This window comes from Sinocyclocheilus rhinocerous, unplaced genomic scaffold, assembly GCF_001515625.1.
Source record: "Sinocyclocheilus rhinocerous isolate Xijiao unplaced genomic scaffold, SAMN03320098_v1.1 scaffold65, whole genome shotgun sequence".
Taxonomy (NCBI): Eukaryota; Metazoa; Chordata; class Actinopteri; order Cypriniformes; family Cyprinidae; genus Sinocyclocheilus; species Sinocyclocheilus rhinocerous.
In genome coordinates, this window is record NW_015662000.1 from 1,107,111 (window position 1) to 1,125,970 (window position 18,860).

An 18,860-nucleotide genomic window follows, 5' to 3' on the forward strand; every position below is an offset into this window, starting at 1 on the left:
TAGTCCAGAGACATTGGAAATGGTCACAGCGAATGTCCTAAAGCTAATTATATATAAAAAAAACTGACAATGTGATTTCAGTGGAACATGTGCTGTATGGGTGTGGATTTCATTAGAGGGTCCCCAGTGTCATTGCTATTCATAATATTGAGTAAAAAAGGGAAAAAATCCCCAGTCTATCATATATAAAAATGTCATACTCCATAGACAGGATGAGGTCCAGACTTCACCCTATTATTCACAATTTTAATGACTAAATACGATTGTGCAAGATCGATGGCAACTGCATATCTGCATGGGAATTCTGGGCAAGAATGACACAAGTGACAGAAAAAACCTCTCTTTAACTCTAAGGCGTCATTAACATGCATCATGGCCTATGACTTTCCTACAGTAATAAGAATCCAATCTCTGATGAAACTTGAGAAAAAAAATTACACTATGACTTCAGATAAAAAAAACAACAACTAAGTCTGAGAGTTTTTTCAAACATTACTCACCTAGGTGTCTCTAAAGTACACGAGGGTTGAAAGAGAAGAACCTCAGAGGTGCACAAAGCTGTCATGTCATGTGTGCAGACTGGCAGGCTGGAGAACATGTTCACTGGACACCACTGTGCGGTTTCAGAGTGACAGGGAGCCCTGTGTCGCTGATGGAGGCAGTGCCAGAGGGCATAGCCCATTGCTTATTCCCACAAACCCCACCGGCCTTCAGTGAGAAAGGTGGCTGAATGGAAATGCTGGCTTTATACACACCTGTAAGCTGCTGTTATCACAGCCACCTGCCAATCTTGTGTCGCTTTATGCTGTCTGAACTTTTAAGTCCCTCACAAAGTAATCAATCTGGTTATATTACACAAAACCAAGCAAAACACAACTATTTATAGTTGTTGAACAGACCATTCTACTAAATACTGTACGTTCTATGGGGAGAGGGCATTGAAGGGATAGTTCATCCAAAAATAATAATTCCATCATCCTTGACTCATCCTCAAAATAGACTTTAGACACAAAATAAGATATTTTGAGGAATGAGTGGGTTGCAATTTTGAATTCTATGGTCATTAACAATTACATTAAATATAATAATAACAATTAATAATTTAATACTATAGAAATAATAATCAATAATATAGAAAACAATTAAATTAAATATTTAATAAATATTTAAATCTAATTTTATACAAATTTAATATAAATATAATTTTATTAAAAAATACAAATACACTAACAACTTCAACTTCAAGACATTTAAATGAATTTATAAAATCATTCTAAGTTTGAGAAATTGATATGAATTTTAAGATTATATGTACTATTCATATTATTAGTGTTTTTTAACATTAGGTGGATGATGGCAAAGGTCATCTAAATTAGAAAACAGGAAATTTTCAATATCAGCTGATATATATTATCATCCATGTTATTTTAGTATTATTTAAATACTATTATAATGTTTATTAATATTCTAAACTAGATTTAATATTTTATTTTTTATTTTAACTTTAGTTTAAGTTTTAGTAATTTTATTATTATATTTGTTATATATTCAAATATTAATTTATTTTCATTTCAATTTTTTTGTTTTGTCATTTTAGTATTTTAGTTCAGTTTCAAAGGCAAAATTTCTAGTTCAAGTGTCTTTTTTTTCATCTAATATTTATATTTTATTTTAGCTTTTAGTTTATTTCAATAACCACACTGATATCAATGAATAAATAAATAAATCTCTAAAATGTCTGATGGCCAACAATCAGTATTGTAGTGATATATTGCCACCCTTACATAAAATATATGAAAGTTATCACAGAATACTGACCCAAGCCAAGCTATGACAGAATTTTTCGGTCATTCTTTGGTCAACTGTTGCTTTGAGGTAAACTGCCACATATGTACATGAGCTCTGCTTGACAGAATAATCAACAAAAATTATGCATGTAGACATGCCAAGAACACCAATTTATTCATGCATAGGCAATACTGTATCTCCTCAAGGAAGAAAGATTTGTATGGAGCTTACACTGTGCCTCTTAGAAGAATTTGTAATACGAGGCATAGTTACAGTACCAATTAATATTACAATATTTTGTGTACATAATAGAGCCCAGTGACTCATTGAGCTTGGAAATAACATGCAATTTAAAGCCTTTAAAATCAGACCCACGAACTCCCACAGCGAGGCTCATATATAAAACATCCATTTGGATCTGAATTTGCTCTCCCATGAGAGCCTATCACAGCAACAAAAAAACAAGCAAAAAATGCTTTTGACGCACAATTAGCAGTGGTTTATTTCTTTCTGCTTTCTCCCTCATAAAATAAACAAATAAATAAAACCATGATTTCGTTCTGTCAAAGATGCCAAACTAATCATCAGAGACGTCCTATGAGGACACGGAAACTTCCGTTTTAATTAAATAACATTTTCAGTGAGTGATGAGGAACAAACTGAAAATAATAAACATGTGAACTGTGCACATATCACCGAGATAAATCACAGCGTTGTCACATCTGTTGTAGATTTTCGCTCAATTAGTCTTAAGCACATAGTGTTTTCCAAAGCACAGTTTGGCATAATGGGATGAGCCGTTGTAGCCCAGTAATTCACGCAATAATTCCCGGCTGGAGTTATTGAAGTAAGGACTCTGCGGTGCCATAATATAGTGTATGAATGTTTATTGGAATGACACAAAACTATATTAAGTCTGAGCACCTGTGAAATTGAAGTTTGTAATATATTGTTTGCATAAAAAGCAAAGGCCAAAGAGTGTTCATTGAGGAATTGTGATGAAAGAAAAAGGGGTTGTTCATTCTGCAAATGACACATTGGTGGGTGTTAATATATGCATATGAGCAAAAAAAATGAAAATTTACCTCCTCTTTTGTTTAGCTTGGCATATCCAGGTGCATAGCCACTAGTGAACACAGAGGAGCTGGTGAAGGCATTATGGGGGAGTGGTGTGACCAGAGCTTCATCACATTTTTCTATCGAAGAAAAAGAGAAAAGACATTAAAATCACATGAAATAACAACATAAAGCAGTGAAGCAGCACTTCAATTTCAAATCTATCTGTTTTAGGAGAGTAAAAGTACCCACAAGATGAGGGAAGAAATGAGAGAAGCCAATGTTTACTGAGCTGAGATGCCCATCATGCAAGACCTTTTCTGACTGCAGACTCTATTAACAGCGTCATATTAAAGAGTCAAAGCATTTGGACGATGGATGCTGTGCTCCCGCTGGTCATTACTCAGGTCTAAGGGCTTCACGGTTACAAGGCTAAATGCCAAGGCAAGAGATCTTTTCCAGTACATATGGAGAAAATTAGCACTGAAATGAACTAGTTATCACTTTCAAGATGTGTGGACTGTTGTAAAGATGTAATGATGCCAATTATTAAGTCACAAACAGTTTATCAACTGTTGATCAATTTCAGCAGAAACAACAGAAAGGTGTTAAGTAATACAAGCAGTGGGTGGGTGACACATACGCATAACACGCCCTCAAATTATAAAAATGAAACAGTCTTGGCATATATTTAACAGTGCATCTCTATAAATAATGATTATGTTCACTGCAAAAACTGATAGAGGTAAATGGCAACAAGCCCAGTGTGGCTGCGTGTTATTATAAAATCAAAAAAGACAAAAGTGATGTTTTACGTTTGCTGAAAAGCAGAGTTATTCAAAAACAGAGAATGAAAGATGTTGGAAATTTTCAAAAATTATACATTGTTATACACAATATATCATTTTATTTTATGTATTTATGTATTTTACGTTTTGCATATTTTATATTAAATGTGAATCAATATAAATAAATCTAATTAAAATTAATTATAATATATTAGATATAATAATTAGTGCTGTCAATCAATTAAATATTAACAAATTAACCACACATTTTCTGTAATTAATCGTGATTAATCACATAATAATACTATTATACACTGTATAACAAAATGTATGTGTACACACACACACACACACTGTATATACACACATACACACAATTTGAAAATGTAAAAAGATAATGAAATTGCAATACCTACATGCCCATAAAAACAAGTTGCATACGGTATCTGGTACATGTTTAGCAATTTATAAAATTGAAAAAAAAAAAATCAACCATGTAAATTCCTAAAAATGTACATTCTTAATGTGTGGTATACTCTGGTCTCCTTTCTTTATGTGTAAACTGGTGTTTATAGCATATAAGCGAATGAAAATCATAACGAGGCAATGAGCGACAGTTTAGATATTACAAAACAAAGTGCAACTGTATGCAAATAAGCAGTGAAACAACTCAAAAAGTTCCAAACTGTGTACAAAAATCTGCTTTCATGCTATTGTTCTGTCTCAGACAAATAGAGACAACAGGGTATGCCAAACTGGACAAATATCCCAGTGATGAATGGCAAAAAATGATACGGCATATGCAAAGACAGCTTCCAGACACAAACTGTCCCAGAAGAGCCCCAGCAGACGTGACTGATAGCGGCAGTTTGGTGTATTCAATATGAAAACTCATCCACTATATTTGCTTTCAGCCATTCACTCAATCACTAACCCTGGACGGAGAGAGGACGTGTTCATATGTGAGGAGGGTAGAGACAGCTGATGTCTGATTCTAATGAGCATCTGCCATGTTCAAACAATATTCAGCTGTTTGTCTCCAAATCCCCAGTCAAATCAGTCTTTTGACCAGGACTATCAAACAGAAATGCATCTCGCACAGATGGCTGTCCAAACTGAGATCTACGTCTTCTATGTTTCTCATTCTCACCAGACAGTCCCCATTACCCAGAGTACACCCTGTCATGCGTTCCTTCTCTACCTGTTGGTGGATAGCAGAAGTACCCAATTACAGTTGACATTACAGTGTCAAACCGGCATAATTACTGTCATCTGCATCGCATTACGGGGACAGATAGAAAACAAGCAATTAATAATTTAGGACAATAAAGCATTATAGTTTCTCTTGAGAACCGAGTGCTAAAACATGCAGACTTGCTTCAGGGATTGAAGATAAACTTCCAATCAACTATGTCAGTTGAGTTTAAGACACAGAGACATCTGAAGTCAATAATGGGTACTCTGTTCTAGTCAAGTCATTTTATTTATGTCACTTTAGACATTACAGATTCTTTCAAAGCAGCTTGACAGTATTAAGGAAAATGACTATCATGATCCAAACTTCATCAAACATGAGGCAAATTGAAGTTCTGCTGTAAATCAACTCTAAAAAGCCAATAATGTCATTATTCAGCTCAAGTCAGTTCAGTTTTGATTTGGTTCAGTTCAATGACTGTGTAAAGTTCATTAATTATGATCACTACCATTTAAAAGTTTGTTACTGGTGAATATTGGTGAATATTGGTATTATTGGTGAAGGCTGTGTTTATTTAATGAAAAAGTAGTGAAATATTATTAACATTTAAAATGACTGTAAATACATTTTAAAATGTAATTATTTCTGTGATGACTAATTTGGTGCTCAAAAAAACATTAAAAACAGTGGTGGAATAATATTAGTAATATTATTAATATTTTTTTGTGGAAACTGATACATTTGTTTTCATTCTTTGATCAATCAAAACTTCAAAAGAAAATTATTTGAAATCAAAATATAAATATTTTGTAACATTCTAAATGTCTCTACTGTCGCTTTTGATCAATTTAATGAAAAACTTACTGACAATTTTGATTGGTTACTGAAAACTCAAATAGGGCTATAATATCATATTGTACTAAAGGTCTGTGGTTGTTTTCCCTGAATACAGTTCAGCAAGAGAAAGAGAAAGAGAACTTATAAAAAGACTATGCACAAGGGATGTGTAGCTTAGTGGTTAAAGTCTTGGCTAACAACCAAAAGGTTGTAGGTTCAGAGTCCTGCCAAGAGCCATCATCATTACGTCCTTGAGCAAAACTATTAACCTCAGGACATCAGGGGGATTCACCATCTAATAAACGGACTGGATGTTTGGATAAAAGTGTCAGCTAAATGACAAGGTGGGCAATGCAAAAACCAGAAGTATGCCAAGGCTCAAAGATCTGGCCTGTACTAGCCGATAACACAGTTTAAAAAGAACTGATCAAGTCTTTAATTCACTGAAAGTGAAAAGTCAAAGAAGGACTTACTGGTGTGTCATTATAGTTACACTTTCAGGGTAAATCATTGTGGAATAAGCCAGCTAAAGATTTTCCAAAGCTATTTCGATCATTTATGACTATGCCTTTATGAGCGTCCCAATCCATTACTTGTCGAGCGTCACTGCTGTCACAGCACTATAATTCTCTTTATAGATCCTTGTGTTGGAAATTTATGTGGCATTATTAGTTTTGAAACTGTGATGGTCATAATTTTGACACAGAAAGCACAAAGGACTGTTTGACTTGCAATCACCACAAAGGAGCATCCAGTATCAGCTTAGACGAAGGAAAACAGGCTCTGATTCTCTGAGGTAAATCTGGGGAGCTGAAACAGCAGAAATCAGATGAATCGTATATCAGGATCGTGGCAAAGACACATTACTGAGAGACCTGCAAATCGTTGTTCAATCCTAAAACAAATTTCACCATATTCCAGGGAGGAAGACGAAAGAGAAGCATGTCACAAAATAGATTTACTTGTCCATGTGACATTTTCCTCCGTGCAAATACCTCTGCCCTGAGCAAATAGCACAGCTGTCTCTGACACTCAACCGCAGAATGACCAAAATCATGAGATATCTATTCATTCATATCATTATTCATTCACAGTGTGTCAGCTAATATTACAAACCGAGCAAAAAGGAACTACATTTTTAAGATGCATGTAAGTCTGTACTATGCTCATTATCTTTGTTTATATAGTGTTGTATTGGCCATTGTGTAGGAGTGTTCAAGATATGCTATTTTTAAATAATTTTCCCTATCCATTGTTCTTTAACCAAAACTCTACATACAGTACTGTACATGAGTATTAAGAACAGATCTTCCGTGGGAAACACTGCTTGTTGTTATTGGTGAGTTATGAGTCCGATTCACCTTGCCTGAGGAAGGCACATCACTTTAATAGCCAGCATGGTCATTATCTCATGGTTCTCTCATTCACACCGCTCTCCAGTCCTGCCAAGACTGTCTTTTTCCCAAAGCAGTTAAAGCCTGTTTTATGTAAAATTAGTTTTCTCACAGTATGCGTGCCACGATAACAGTGAAAGGCACCTGTGCAATGTTCTGGTGATTAGATTGAATCCAGGAAATGCTATAATATACAGGGATCTTTATGCATCTCCCTAATCAATTTACAAGCGGAAAAGATTGAAATATTCTATATAAACATCTACAGGCTGACTCACATCAGCACATCATTACATTAGCCCAAACATTCGTCTTTATGTGTTGTTGTCTGCCCTTAAAGAAGTCATCTAAAAACAAGGAACACAAACATATATGCGTAGACTGAACAGCCACAACATTAAACCTAGGGATGCACGATATTGGATTTTTGCCGATATCCGATATGCCGATAATTTTCAACTCATTTTGGCCGATAGCCGATGCTGATACCGATATATAATTATTTTTAATTTTGGTTAGTTTTTAACAAGAACTTATTTGTTAGAATTAAATAAACAATAATAAAGTTATTTTATAATGACAGTACATTGAAGATTTGAAAATAACTATATGTAAACTATATATTAATCACTGCATTTTTTTCCAGAAAGATGCAGTGGTAACCTTAGCATTTTATTTTATGATTTAACATTTGTAAATGGTCTAAAGCAAAAATTCACACCGCTCTCCAGTCCTGCCAAGACTGTCTTTTTCCCAAAGCAGTTAAAGCCTGTTTTATGTAAAATTAGTTTTCTCACAGTATGCGTGCCACGATAACAGTGAAAGGCACCTGTGCAATGTTCTGGTGATTAGATTGAATCCAGAAAATGCTATAATATACAGGGATCTTTATGCATCTCCCTAATCAATTTACAAGTGGAAAAGATTGAAATATTCTATATAAACATCTACAGGCTGACTCACATCAGCACATCATTACATTAGCCCAAACATTCGTCTTTATGTGTTGTTGTCTGCCCTTAAAGAAGTCATCTAAAAACAAGGAACACAAACATATATGCGTAGACTGAACAGCCACAACATTAAACCTAGGGATGCACGATATTGGATTTTTGCCGATATCCGATATGCCGATAATTTTCGACTCATTTTGGCCGATAGCCGATGCTGATACCGATATATAATTATTTTTAATTTTGGTTAGTTTTTAACAAGAACTTATTTGTTAGAATTAAATAAACAATAATAAAGTTATTTTATAATGACAGTACATTGAAGATTTGAAAATAACTATATGTAAACTATATATTAATCACTGCATTTTTTTCCAGAAAGATGCAGTGGTAACCTTAGCATTTTATTTTATGATTTAACATTTGTAAATGGTCTAAAGCAAAAGAGTTGTAAAAATTCTGAAAATCTTTTAGAGCTCATAATTTGTTAAAAAAAATAACACATTACACATTAATGAATAAATCAGTATATATAAAATTATTTAATTTAAGTGTCATGTTTGTGATTTTTTTTGTTCATGTAAAGGTTCTGACCTTTAAATCAAAATATACTCAAGATTTTATGGCATCAATTACTGCTTTATTTCATCCGAAACACCATCTAAATATTACTTGTGTATTTTGCTTTCATTTTATTAGAAGTAGGCCAACAGCGCCCCCTACGGAATTACATCAGCACATCATTACATTAGCCCAAACATTCGTCTTTATGTGTTGTTGTCTGCCCTTAAAGAAGTCATCTAAAAACAAGGAACACAAACATATATGCGTAGACTGAACAGCCACAACATTAAACCTAGGGATGCACGATATTGGATTTTTGCCGATATCCGATATGCCGATAATTTTCGACTCATTTTGGCCGATAGCCGATGCTGATACCCCTGCAGCCGCTGCACGTGTTATTACTGTTTACTCTTTATCATACACCGAACGCGTCATTCTGTACGTGCATTCTCAGTTTAAATGCAGCGATCCAAAACAGTGAATCCAATCACCATTCAGCAAAACTTTGCTTCAAGAATGAGCCACAATGCTGATGTGATCTAATTGCACTGTTGACGTGATCTAATCGCTAGCACATCCTGAGCACATGTGAGTTAATGTATTCCTTTTATCGGCAAGACATATTGGCATAATTTTTCATACCGGGCCAATGCCGATATTTACATTTAAAGCCATTATCGGCCGATTACGATATTGGTCCGATAATATTGTGCATCCCTAATTAAAATTACTTGCCTAATATTGTAGTTCATACTTGTGCTGCCAAAAACACTCTGATGCAATGAGGCCTTTGAACATGACCTGTGGTTTTGTTGGAAGCAGATATTTTAAAGGGATAGTTCACCCAAAAATTAAAATTCTGTCATTAATTATTCACCCTCACTTCATTCCAAACCCGTAAGAACTTTGTTCATCTTTGGAACACAAATTAAGATATTTCTGATGAAATCCGAGAGCTTCCTGACCCAGACACATGGAACTGACACGTTCAAGGCCCAGAAAGGTATTAAGGACATTACTTACTACCTTTCTGGGCCTTGAACATGTCAGTTGTGTTGCTGTCAATGCAGGGTCAGAAAGCTCTCAGATTTCATTAAAAATATCTCAATTTGTGTTCCAAAGATGAACGAAGGTCTTACAGGTTTGGAATGGCATGAAGGTGAGTAATTAATGACATAATTTTCATTTTTGGGTGAGCTATCTCTTTAAGTCCGGCAAGTTGTGAGGTGGGACCTCTATGGATTGGATTTGTTGGTCCAGCACATCCCATAGACACTCAATCAGATTCTGGGGAATTTGGAGGCCAAAGCAACACCTTGAACTCCTTGTCATGTTTCTCAAACCATTCCTGAACAGTTTTTGCAGTGTGGCAGGTGCATTCTGCTGAAAGAGGGCACTGCCTTCAGGGAATATCACTGCCATGAAATGGTATACGTGGTCTGCAACAATGTTTAGGTAGGTGGTACATGTCAAAGTAACATCCATGTGAATGCCAGGACCCAAGGTTTCCCAGCAGAACATTGCCCAGAGCATAACACTGCCTTCGCCGACCTGCTTTCTTCCCACAGTGCATCCTGCTGCCATGTCTTCCTCAGCCAGGCGACACACACTCTCCCAGCCATCCTCCTGATCTAAGAGAGTGATCTATAAGAGAATGCAATTCATCAGTCCAGGCGAACTTCTTCCGTTGCTACATGGTCTAGTCATGGTGGCACTGTTCTGACACCTTTCTTTCAGTAATTTGAGCTACAGTAGCTCTTCTGTATGATCAGAAAAGACAGGCTAGCTTTTGCTCCTCAAGTGCATCAATGAGCCTTGGGCGCCCATGATCCTGACACCAGTTCACCGGTGTCCAGAACTCTTGGTAACCACTGCATACCAGAAACAACCCACAAGAGATGATGAAGATGGTATGACCTAATCATCTAGCCATCATTATTTGGCTATTTCTCCTGCTTCCAAGCACACGAAATTCAAGAACTGACTGGTCACTTGCTGCCTAATATATCCTACCCCTTGACAGATGGCACTGTAACAATATAATCATTGTTATTCATATATATATATATATATATATATATTATTATTTGCAAGAGTGCAAATCGTTTAGATTTAGCAGAAAATTTAAATTAGACTAACGTTAGCTGTAGGCCAGGCTGGGCCGCTCTATGGAGAAATCTCACTTCTTGCCAAATACACTGAACAAAATTATAAATGCAACAGTTTTGTTTTTGCCCACATTTTTCATGAGCTGAACTCAAAGATCTAAGACTTTTTCTATGTACACAAAAGTCCTATTTCTCTCAAATATTGTTCACAAATCTGTCTAAAAAAAAGTCTTAGATCTTTGAGTTCAGCTCATGAAAAATGGGGGCAAATACAAAAGTGTTGCGTTTATAATTTTGTTCAGTGTAATTCCAATGTACTATTTTATCTTTTCAATGTCTCTGGAGCTGTGTGATCTCACACAGTGCTCTGACTCAGTATCTGTGCTCCAGGTGCTCTGCCCTGTGATGTTCTTCCATTGTTTCCCTTTTTGTGGGGCCAATAATTCTTCTGAGAAATACCGTTGACACAGCACAACCATTGGGAAGTTATAGCCATAGCCATTCGCTAGGTTTCAGTACATCTACATCTGCATATTTAATGTATTTTTTCTTGCAATCTCATTAAAGTGTTCAGTTCTACAGTATGTATACAGTTCCATATGCATTCACTGCAGTATGAAGACAAACAATCAAAAATAAAAAAAATGATGTCTCCAGGACTGTTAGACAGATTCAATACTAGCAGTGTGAAAAAAATAATCATATTGCATCAAAAAATATATAAACAGACAACCGCACCTCCTTTGTCTTCTATCTTAATGTGCACCTGTGCTTGATGATCACATCTTGTCCCGCTGGCTACTAGCTGTCAACTGGGTGTTTCCTGAAAGCTGAAGGGGGCATTTTAATCATAGTCAGGTCCTGACTGACTGCTCTGCTCAAGTAAAACTGAGTGCAAGATCAAATTCTGTTTTTTCCCCATTCGATTCAGTAAGCATCTGACAACTCTGATTTGCCACAGCCTCCAGGTACATTTGACCATGTGTGTGTGTGTGTGTGTGTGTGTGTTGCCGGTATCTCAGGTGAAGATGATGGATACACTCTTGGAGAATTAAAAACATTTTGAAAAATGTCGTTGTCAAGAGAAGTCACACGAAGTAGAAGTAGAAGTAGAATTGATATCAGTGTCCGTTCATATTTAGAAATCCCTACAGCTTAATGAGAATAATTACACAATTTTTACCTATAAGTAATGGCTCCTTTTTGGTTCAACAATAGATTATCATCTTATCAGTTCATAATTCATATCACTACAATAATGGAAGGTTACATTCCACTCTTAAGGATTTATAACAGAGAAATATGATAATATGAAAAGAGAATGGCGATATGAAGAGTGAGTAACTTATTCCTAAACCTGATTACAAGAGATTCATAGACAATTCATAGTGGAATATAAATAAGATTTGGCATTCAAAATGTAATTTAGATTTGGGAATAAAAAGCTTGAAAAATTACAGAAATATTATAATGTAAAAGGGATAAGAAATATTTAAGACAGCTAAACTGGGGCATATCAAGTACTAAGAAATTCGGATTCAGATTATATAATTTGTAATGAAAAATATATTCTGTATGTAGAAATATAGTAAGAAGAAAATAAAATATAGAAAAAAAGAGAAAATATAATCACTGTCCCACATCTCTCTGTCTATATCATTTTGAAATATAAAATTATAGAAATCAGCTATATAAAATAATGAAAATTTGAGCTGGTAGTACTTAGCCGTTAATTACATTATATGAATATTGTACATATTACATAACCATATATATTATGGCCGATAGATAAATGGCTGATATTATTCACTATGATTCAAAATTCTGCAATGTTTTGTCTAAATAATTTAAAAATATACATAAAAATAATTTATTTTTAATTAAATTGTTTTATAATGTATAATTTACAGTATGAAAAATATATACATTTTGAAATTTGCTAAAGATTGTATTTAACTTTATTCATTCATTTATTATCTTTTTTTTTTTAAATTAATGCTAAGTGATCATTTAATGATGACAATGGTAATCTAAATGTGTAAATAGAGGAAATGAGCATGTGCAATTAAATAGCCAATATTGATACTGATTTAAATATATATATATATATATATATATATATATATATATACAGTATATATTGGCCAAGGATATCAGTATTGGTAGGATATCAGTATACATACTAAAATCAATTAATGCCATATTCAATGCCAAATCAATCAATTACCGATTTACACACTGAAATCTGCATCATATGCATTTGTGTAGATGTTTGTTGCAGCAATCATATTTCAGATCTGCATTGAACAAGCTGTTTCTATTGTACCGTCACAATTTATCTTTTTTCCCCAAGTGATAGAGAAAAATATGGGACCTGTCAAGTAGATCCATTTTTGTGTCACAGATAGCTCAATTTCAGTGGGTTAGATAAATGAATTTGGGTGCGCCCTTGTGTTTTAATATCTCATTTGAATAACCATGCGATATTTCGCAAATCAGAATCTCTCAGACCTTAAATCTTCCAATGAATATTAAATTGTGCCCTATTTTGTTCATCCCGAATTCTGCATTCCCCATCTAGCAAACACGCAACGGCACTGCGCAGTTTGGCATGAGATCCCATGTGTGAAATTGTTCCGTGGTCACTGTGAAAACGTTCCGCGGAGATGGAATTAAAAGCCTCAGAGAGGCAGCGGAAGGGCGGAGGAGGAGCGACGCAGCGCTACGGCCCTGTTTCTTGCTAAAGGGATCCGTGCCATCCACTATTAGCGGGTCTATTCAATCAAGAGATACAGAGAGGGAGAGAGCGGCTTATCAACAAACGACAGTTACACATGCAAGTCACAACCAGAGTCACAGTTTTCCAGCAGCAGTACTCGAGATGACAAGCATGCCGGATGATCTCATTGGTCGTCTGGATGCTGTGGGCAGCGATGATGCTTCCGCTAAGCTCTGGGTGACGAATCTCTTTCCGAGTTAAAATAAGAAAGTGTGGCTTAGTTATATTGGGAGTGTCAGATCAACACCAGCCTGGCTGTTGTGGTCTAACCAGGTATGGCTGGAAATTATTAAATGAATCTGAGGGGAACGGAAGCAGGCCTGGGGACTGGTGTGCCATAGTGCTTCACAAAGTCTACTAATCACTTTGCTGCACCTTTCCGACACTCTCTTGCTCTCTCTTTCTCTTTCTCTCTCTCTCTCTCTGTTTCAAGCTCTCCATCACTCACACACACACACACACACACACACACACACAGACTCACAATGCTGACAATAATGTGCAGCTATGAGCCATATCCTGTAATGTGTGTGAAGCTGTAAGAATAGATACTGATGATATAAAGGAACAGGACTGTAAGGTTAAGTATAAGTAATAAACACTTCTTTTATATATCAATTGCTGGTATTTACTTTGTAATTTATAGCATTTACTGCAAGTATGCAGAAGGAGTCTGATGAAAGATGTGATAAATGAGGTTCAGTCCATCTGTCTTGCCTGAATCAGAGTGGATTGTGTCTCTAATGTGGTACTGATAGTTAGATGCCCACTGGCTTAATGGATTAAATGCATTAGAGCAGGGCTTCTCAAACTTCTCAGGGCAAGTGCAGTCTTCGATTACATCACAACATCCTAATACCACCAAAGTCTCTAACAGTGCTTGCAAATAATTTTTCTTTGAACTATACATACATAAATACTATATACATATGTATATGTATGTATGTTTGTATATATAAATATATATATATTAGTAGTACTTTTTTTAATCGATTAATCGTAATTAATCGCATCCAAAATAAAAGTTTGTTTGCATAATTTATATGTGTACTGTGTACACACACACACACACACACACACACACACACACACAGTATTGAAACAAAGGTTTCAGAATACCATCCAAATGAAGACAGTATTTGTCATGTCAAAACTGACTTCAGAAAGAGATCAGTTTAAAGTTACACATACATAGGTCTAAAAAATATGGTTAATATTGTTAATTTTTAAAAAGAAATTAATACTTTGCATTAAAGACATTAAATTAATCAAAAGTGATAGTAAAGACATTTATAATGTTACAGAGGATTTCTATTTCAAATAAATACTTTTTAACTTTTTATTAATCAAAGAAGTTTTCTTAGTTTTCAACTATTAAGAAATATTATTAAGGCTCCTTGAGCACCAAATCAGCATATCAGTATATTAAAATATTAATATTACATATATCTATTAAATAGAAACTGTGGCTATTTTTCTGTATTTTTGATCTAATAAACCAAACTAGTCACAAATAAATACATTTCTGTCATAATATCATTAGATCTTTCTAATGATATACCTTTCTAAAAAAGAAAGTTATATTAAATTTGCAGTAAATTTTATAAAGAAACATGACACTGCCCACTAGGGGTAGGAGCCTGCTAAAAGTACCATTTCTATAGTAACAGTTTTCCAACCAGTTTTCACAGGATGCATTTTGAGTGTTTAAACTTTTTGAATGGCACCTTTAAATATAGCATAGAGTATTAGAGTATTTATAGAGTATTAAATTTTTTAAATGAAGTCCAGCACAAAACTACTGTCCAAAACATCATCAGATGAACAATAGACTCCCACAGAATTCATTTTATCCTCTGGAAAATTTAAGTTTCAACAAAAGCAATAAACAGGTGGTTGGACAATAACAATAGGACCTCTGAACGCAGCTGCGCCACATCACCACAACATATTACATTCACACACACCTCAGGTTGAGAGTAATTAAGGCCAAACTCTATTTTCCAGCAAGCCTCTTCATTTTGACCCAGGCTCGAGATGGTGTATTATGGGATGGCGTTCCCAAGGAGCAGGGCTCGCTCGGGTTAATGGGAGCCTGAGGCTGGTGAAGCTAACTCACTAGAGCGCTAAAAGATTGCAGCTTTGTTCAAGTGCCAGACTACAGGGCTACGGACTACTAATTACAGCAACAACATTAAACAAACACCGGCATGAAAGTTCACCAGCATAATGCGCACATGCACAGACGAGCGGAGGATCATATGAGTACCTAATGTTTCATTAGGGCAGGAACACAACGCCATTGGTCGGGGTGTTGCTAATGGGTTTGTGGCGTATTAGCTCTTTCTTACTCATTCTGAAGGCTATTAGCAATGGATTAATTGAACCGGAGACCCATTTTCCTCTTCAAAATTCACATCTTCAAAATTTCATGAAAATAATTGCTGTGTACATATTAGCCCTAATTACACTTCAAGGAGAGAGAAAATGTGAAATATGATGTGCAGCCGACTAATAATAAAACCAAATTCTAATTAAAATCCTTGACATTGCTTGAGTATCAGGCAAAAAAGAAACAATTAATTTCATTATAAAAGTAATGTTTCTCAAACATTACTCAAAGCTTCTTCTCAAATACGGATTGCTGTATCCTACATCACATGTTCATGCTGTAACTTCGCATGACCTGAAGAATTACAGAAATACTGAAGTTTGAATCAAACCATCTGTTCTGATCACTTTTTAAAAACAGGATAGTGAGTACATTAGCCTTGAAAGACAACACATGACAGTCTTATTTCACATTTTCTCTTACTCTCTTCAACTGCAATAATTAAAAGGTAAGAGTTTGTGCAGCAAAGAATATCGAATAGGTTGTGCGATTTTTGTCTTAAAAATGTTTCCCATGTTTTCCGTGCTGATGCGGTGGTGACGCGTTCATGTAAGCAGAGGGTGGCGCTGCCAATAACGCACCTAAAAGCTGTCAAAGACAACAGAAGAACACAATGTCTCATTGGGGGGTGGGGCGTGGGTTCCCCTCGGTCCAATCACGATCGCATTCTCTTGACCCTCGGTCCGCTTGCCACGGGACCCCCTCAAGCGGTTTCACCCCCCTAAGGACAGCCCTATGCGTAGCATATAACGGTTACAGTAACTTGGTTACTGAAAAGTTCTGTGCGGACCACAAACACCCCCGACTGGGTTAGAGGTGTGGCTGAATCCGTATTCAGAAAGGGGCGGGAAACAAATAACGCGTTATACGGAGCCACTAAAGGGGCATAGTTAGCCACTTGCTAACGGTAGCCTGTTACATTACAGTACATAACATTTCGCTTACCACATAAACAGAGTAACGCCTGTTTCACACCGCAAGCATGAGCTTCGTGGCAGCTTCGTTTCAGTTATACTCAGATATAGAACGTGCTGTTTATAGCCTACTGTTTTTTTTTTTTAATAATACATACTTTTACCCATAGGCGCTTACCCAGATATGCACTATTAACCAAGTTATAGCTTAGTGTGTGTCCATAATCTCCATGTCCATTTCTTATAGAAGCTGTCAATATGCTTTATGTAAATTACTTGTGATTAAGCTCCGTTTTTGTAACTGATCGGGAGAAATGTGAATTATTCGTTGGATTTTAACTTATCGTTAGGCTAAGTAAGAATGTCAAAATGTTTTAAGTTATTATGTATGTAGAGCTGAATAAAAAAAAGCCAGTCGTTTCTAGCCAATTTAAAGCTTAATATTTTTCTTAGAGCTGTCAATATGATTTATACGATTTTTTGTGTCTGTGTTCATCTTGTGTTTTTGTGCCTTGTTGTCCTTTTTTTGTAACTGAAGACCTGGAGCAATATAATTATTCATTCTATTTTAGCTAATTATTAAGTGAGAATATTATGTTTAAGTCATTATTTGTTCATAGAGATTTATTTAAAAAATGAAAAGGTGTGTTTCTAACCAAAGTGAACACGCTGAGCGTTCATACTATTTTTATTAGGCCGAATGTTGAAGATGTCAGTATGTTTCACGTGCATTTATTGTGTCTATATCTCTGTTTCTGTAACTGAATAACTGAAAATAAATAAAAGACGTAAGTTTGTCACGTCAATCGTAAGTGAACACGTGTGCAATATTTACAGAATACAATATTTACAGAAGCTGTCAATAATGAATGAATAATGAATTTCTTATGTATATACTCCATTCTAACTTAAGATACTGAGCAAGATGAATTATTTGTTGTGAGTTTGATAAAATATTTAAAATTATAATTTGCTTATGGCAATTAAAAATTAGAAACAAGTTAAAATGGGTAAATCTTCTATACATATTTTTGATGGGTTTCCCATACATTGATTTATTTGTGGCGGGCCACCACAATATCAAAACTGACCGCCAGTAGATCTTCCAAAAGGCTTTGACTTCGTTGAATAAACATGAGCACTGCACGTTTAAAAATCAAAAACCGGTGCGGTGTTTTTATATCACTGTACTTCAGAAGAAAACCGACTGCCTTCAGAAAGTTTTTGATGTCATTTTCATTTCATCTTGCATGTAATGCCTGATAAAGCAGCGTTTGTGAGAGGAGTGCTGCTTCGTGTACAGTCGTTACCGGAGAAACCTCTATCTCTCCCGCTCTAAAAGCGCCTCCTGCTGGCAGAAAATGAATTTGCATATTTATATGTGGGGGCGGGGGAGTGCCGCCACAAATAGAGTGTAAGGCTGTGGGAAACACTGCAGTGTTTATGCAAACGACTGCACCCGGATGACGTCACCTTGCCCCTCAGATCCAAAACGAGCCGTTTTTGGAGCTTGATTAAATAAATGCTTTGTTTAAAGGGGTCATATGATGCGATTTAAATTTTTTCCTTTCTCTTTGGAGTGTTACAAGCTCTTGGTGCATAAAGAAGGAGCTGCTCCGTATGTGTGATCACGAATCTCGAATGTGAAAGTAAAAAACAAGCGCTCGTTCAAAAGCGATTTAAATGTCCCGCATATTAATAACAGCTCCCTGATGCCCGCAGTTTATATACAGTATAATTACCCAACAACATAATTGCGACAGAAGATACTGAAGTATATTTTTCCTCCCGTCTAGTATCTATTTAGGGGTTCCTTTTTTGAAATGGAAATGTCCTAGTCTATGAGTAGTTGATTTATGTTAATCGACGGACTGTTATATTAATAAGTGCCGTCATTCGGTTGTGTTTATTATATTAATATGTTTCAGCACGTTACAATCATTATGGCTTGAGTTAAGGTAGCCTATCTTCTGAATTAAACAGTTTATCATCTGTGTTTATGGGTGTTTAGGGGTGCGATTTTCGAATAATAGTCGAATAATACCCAGCGATTTTCGAAAATTATTTTTGCTTGGAATGCCCATCCCTA

At 35.5% G+C, this 18,860-nt stretch overlaps 1 protein-coding gene across 1 annotated transcript in view; it reads right to left on the reverse strand.

The window, feature by feature from the left end:
* The window catches only part of cntnap2a (contactin associated protein 2a), a 408,589-nt gene that overhangs the window by 251,084 nt on the left and 138,645 nt on the right, over positions 1–18,860 (reverse strand). The window contains exon 2 of the mRNA XM_016537023.1: positions 2,874–2,984. Coding sequence (XP_016392509.1) covers positions 2,874–2,984 — 111 coding nt within the window. The remainder of the gene's footprint in view (positions 1–2,873; positions 2,985–18,860) is intronic.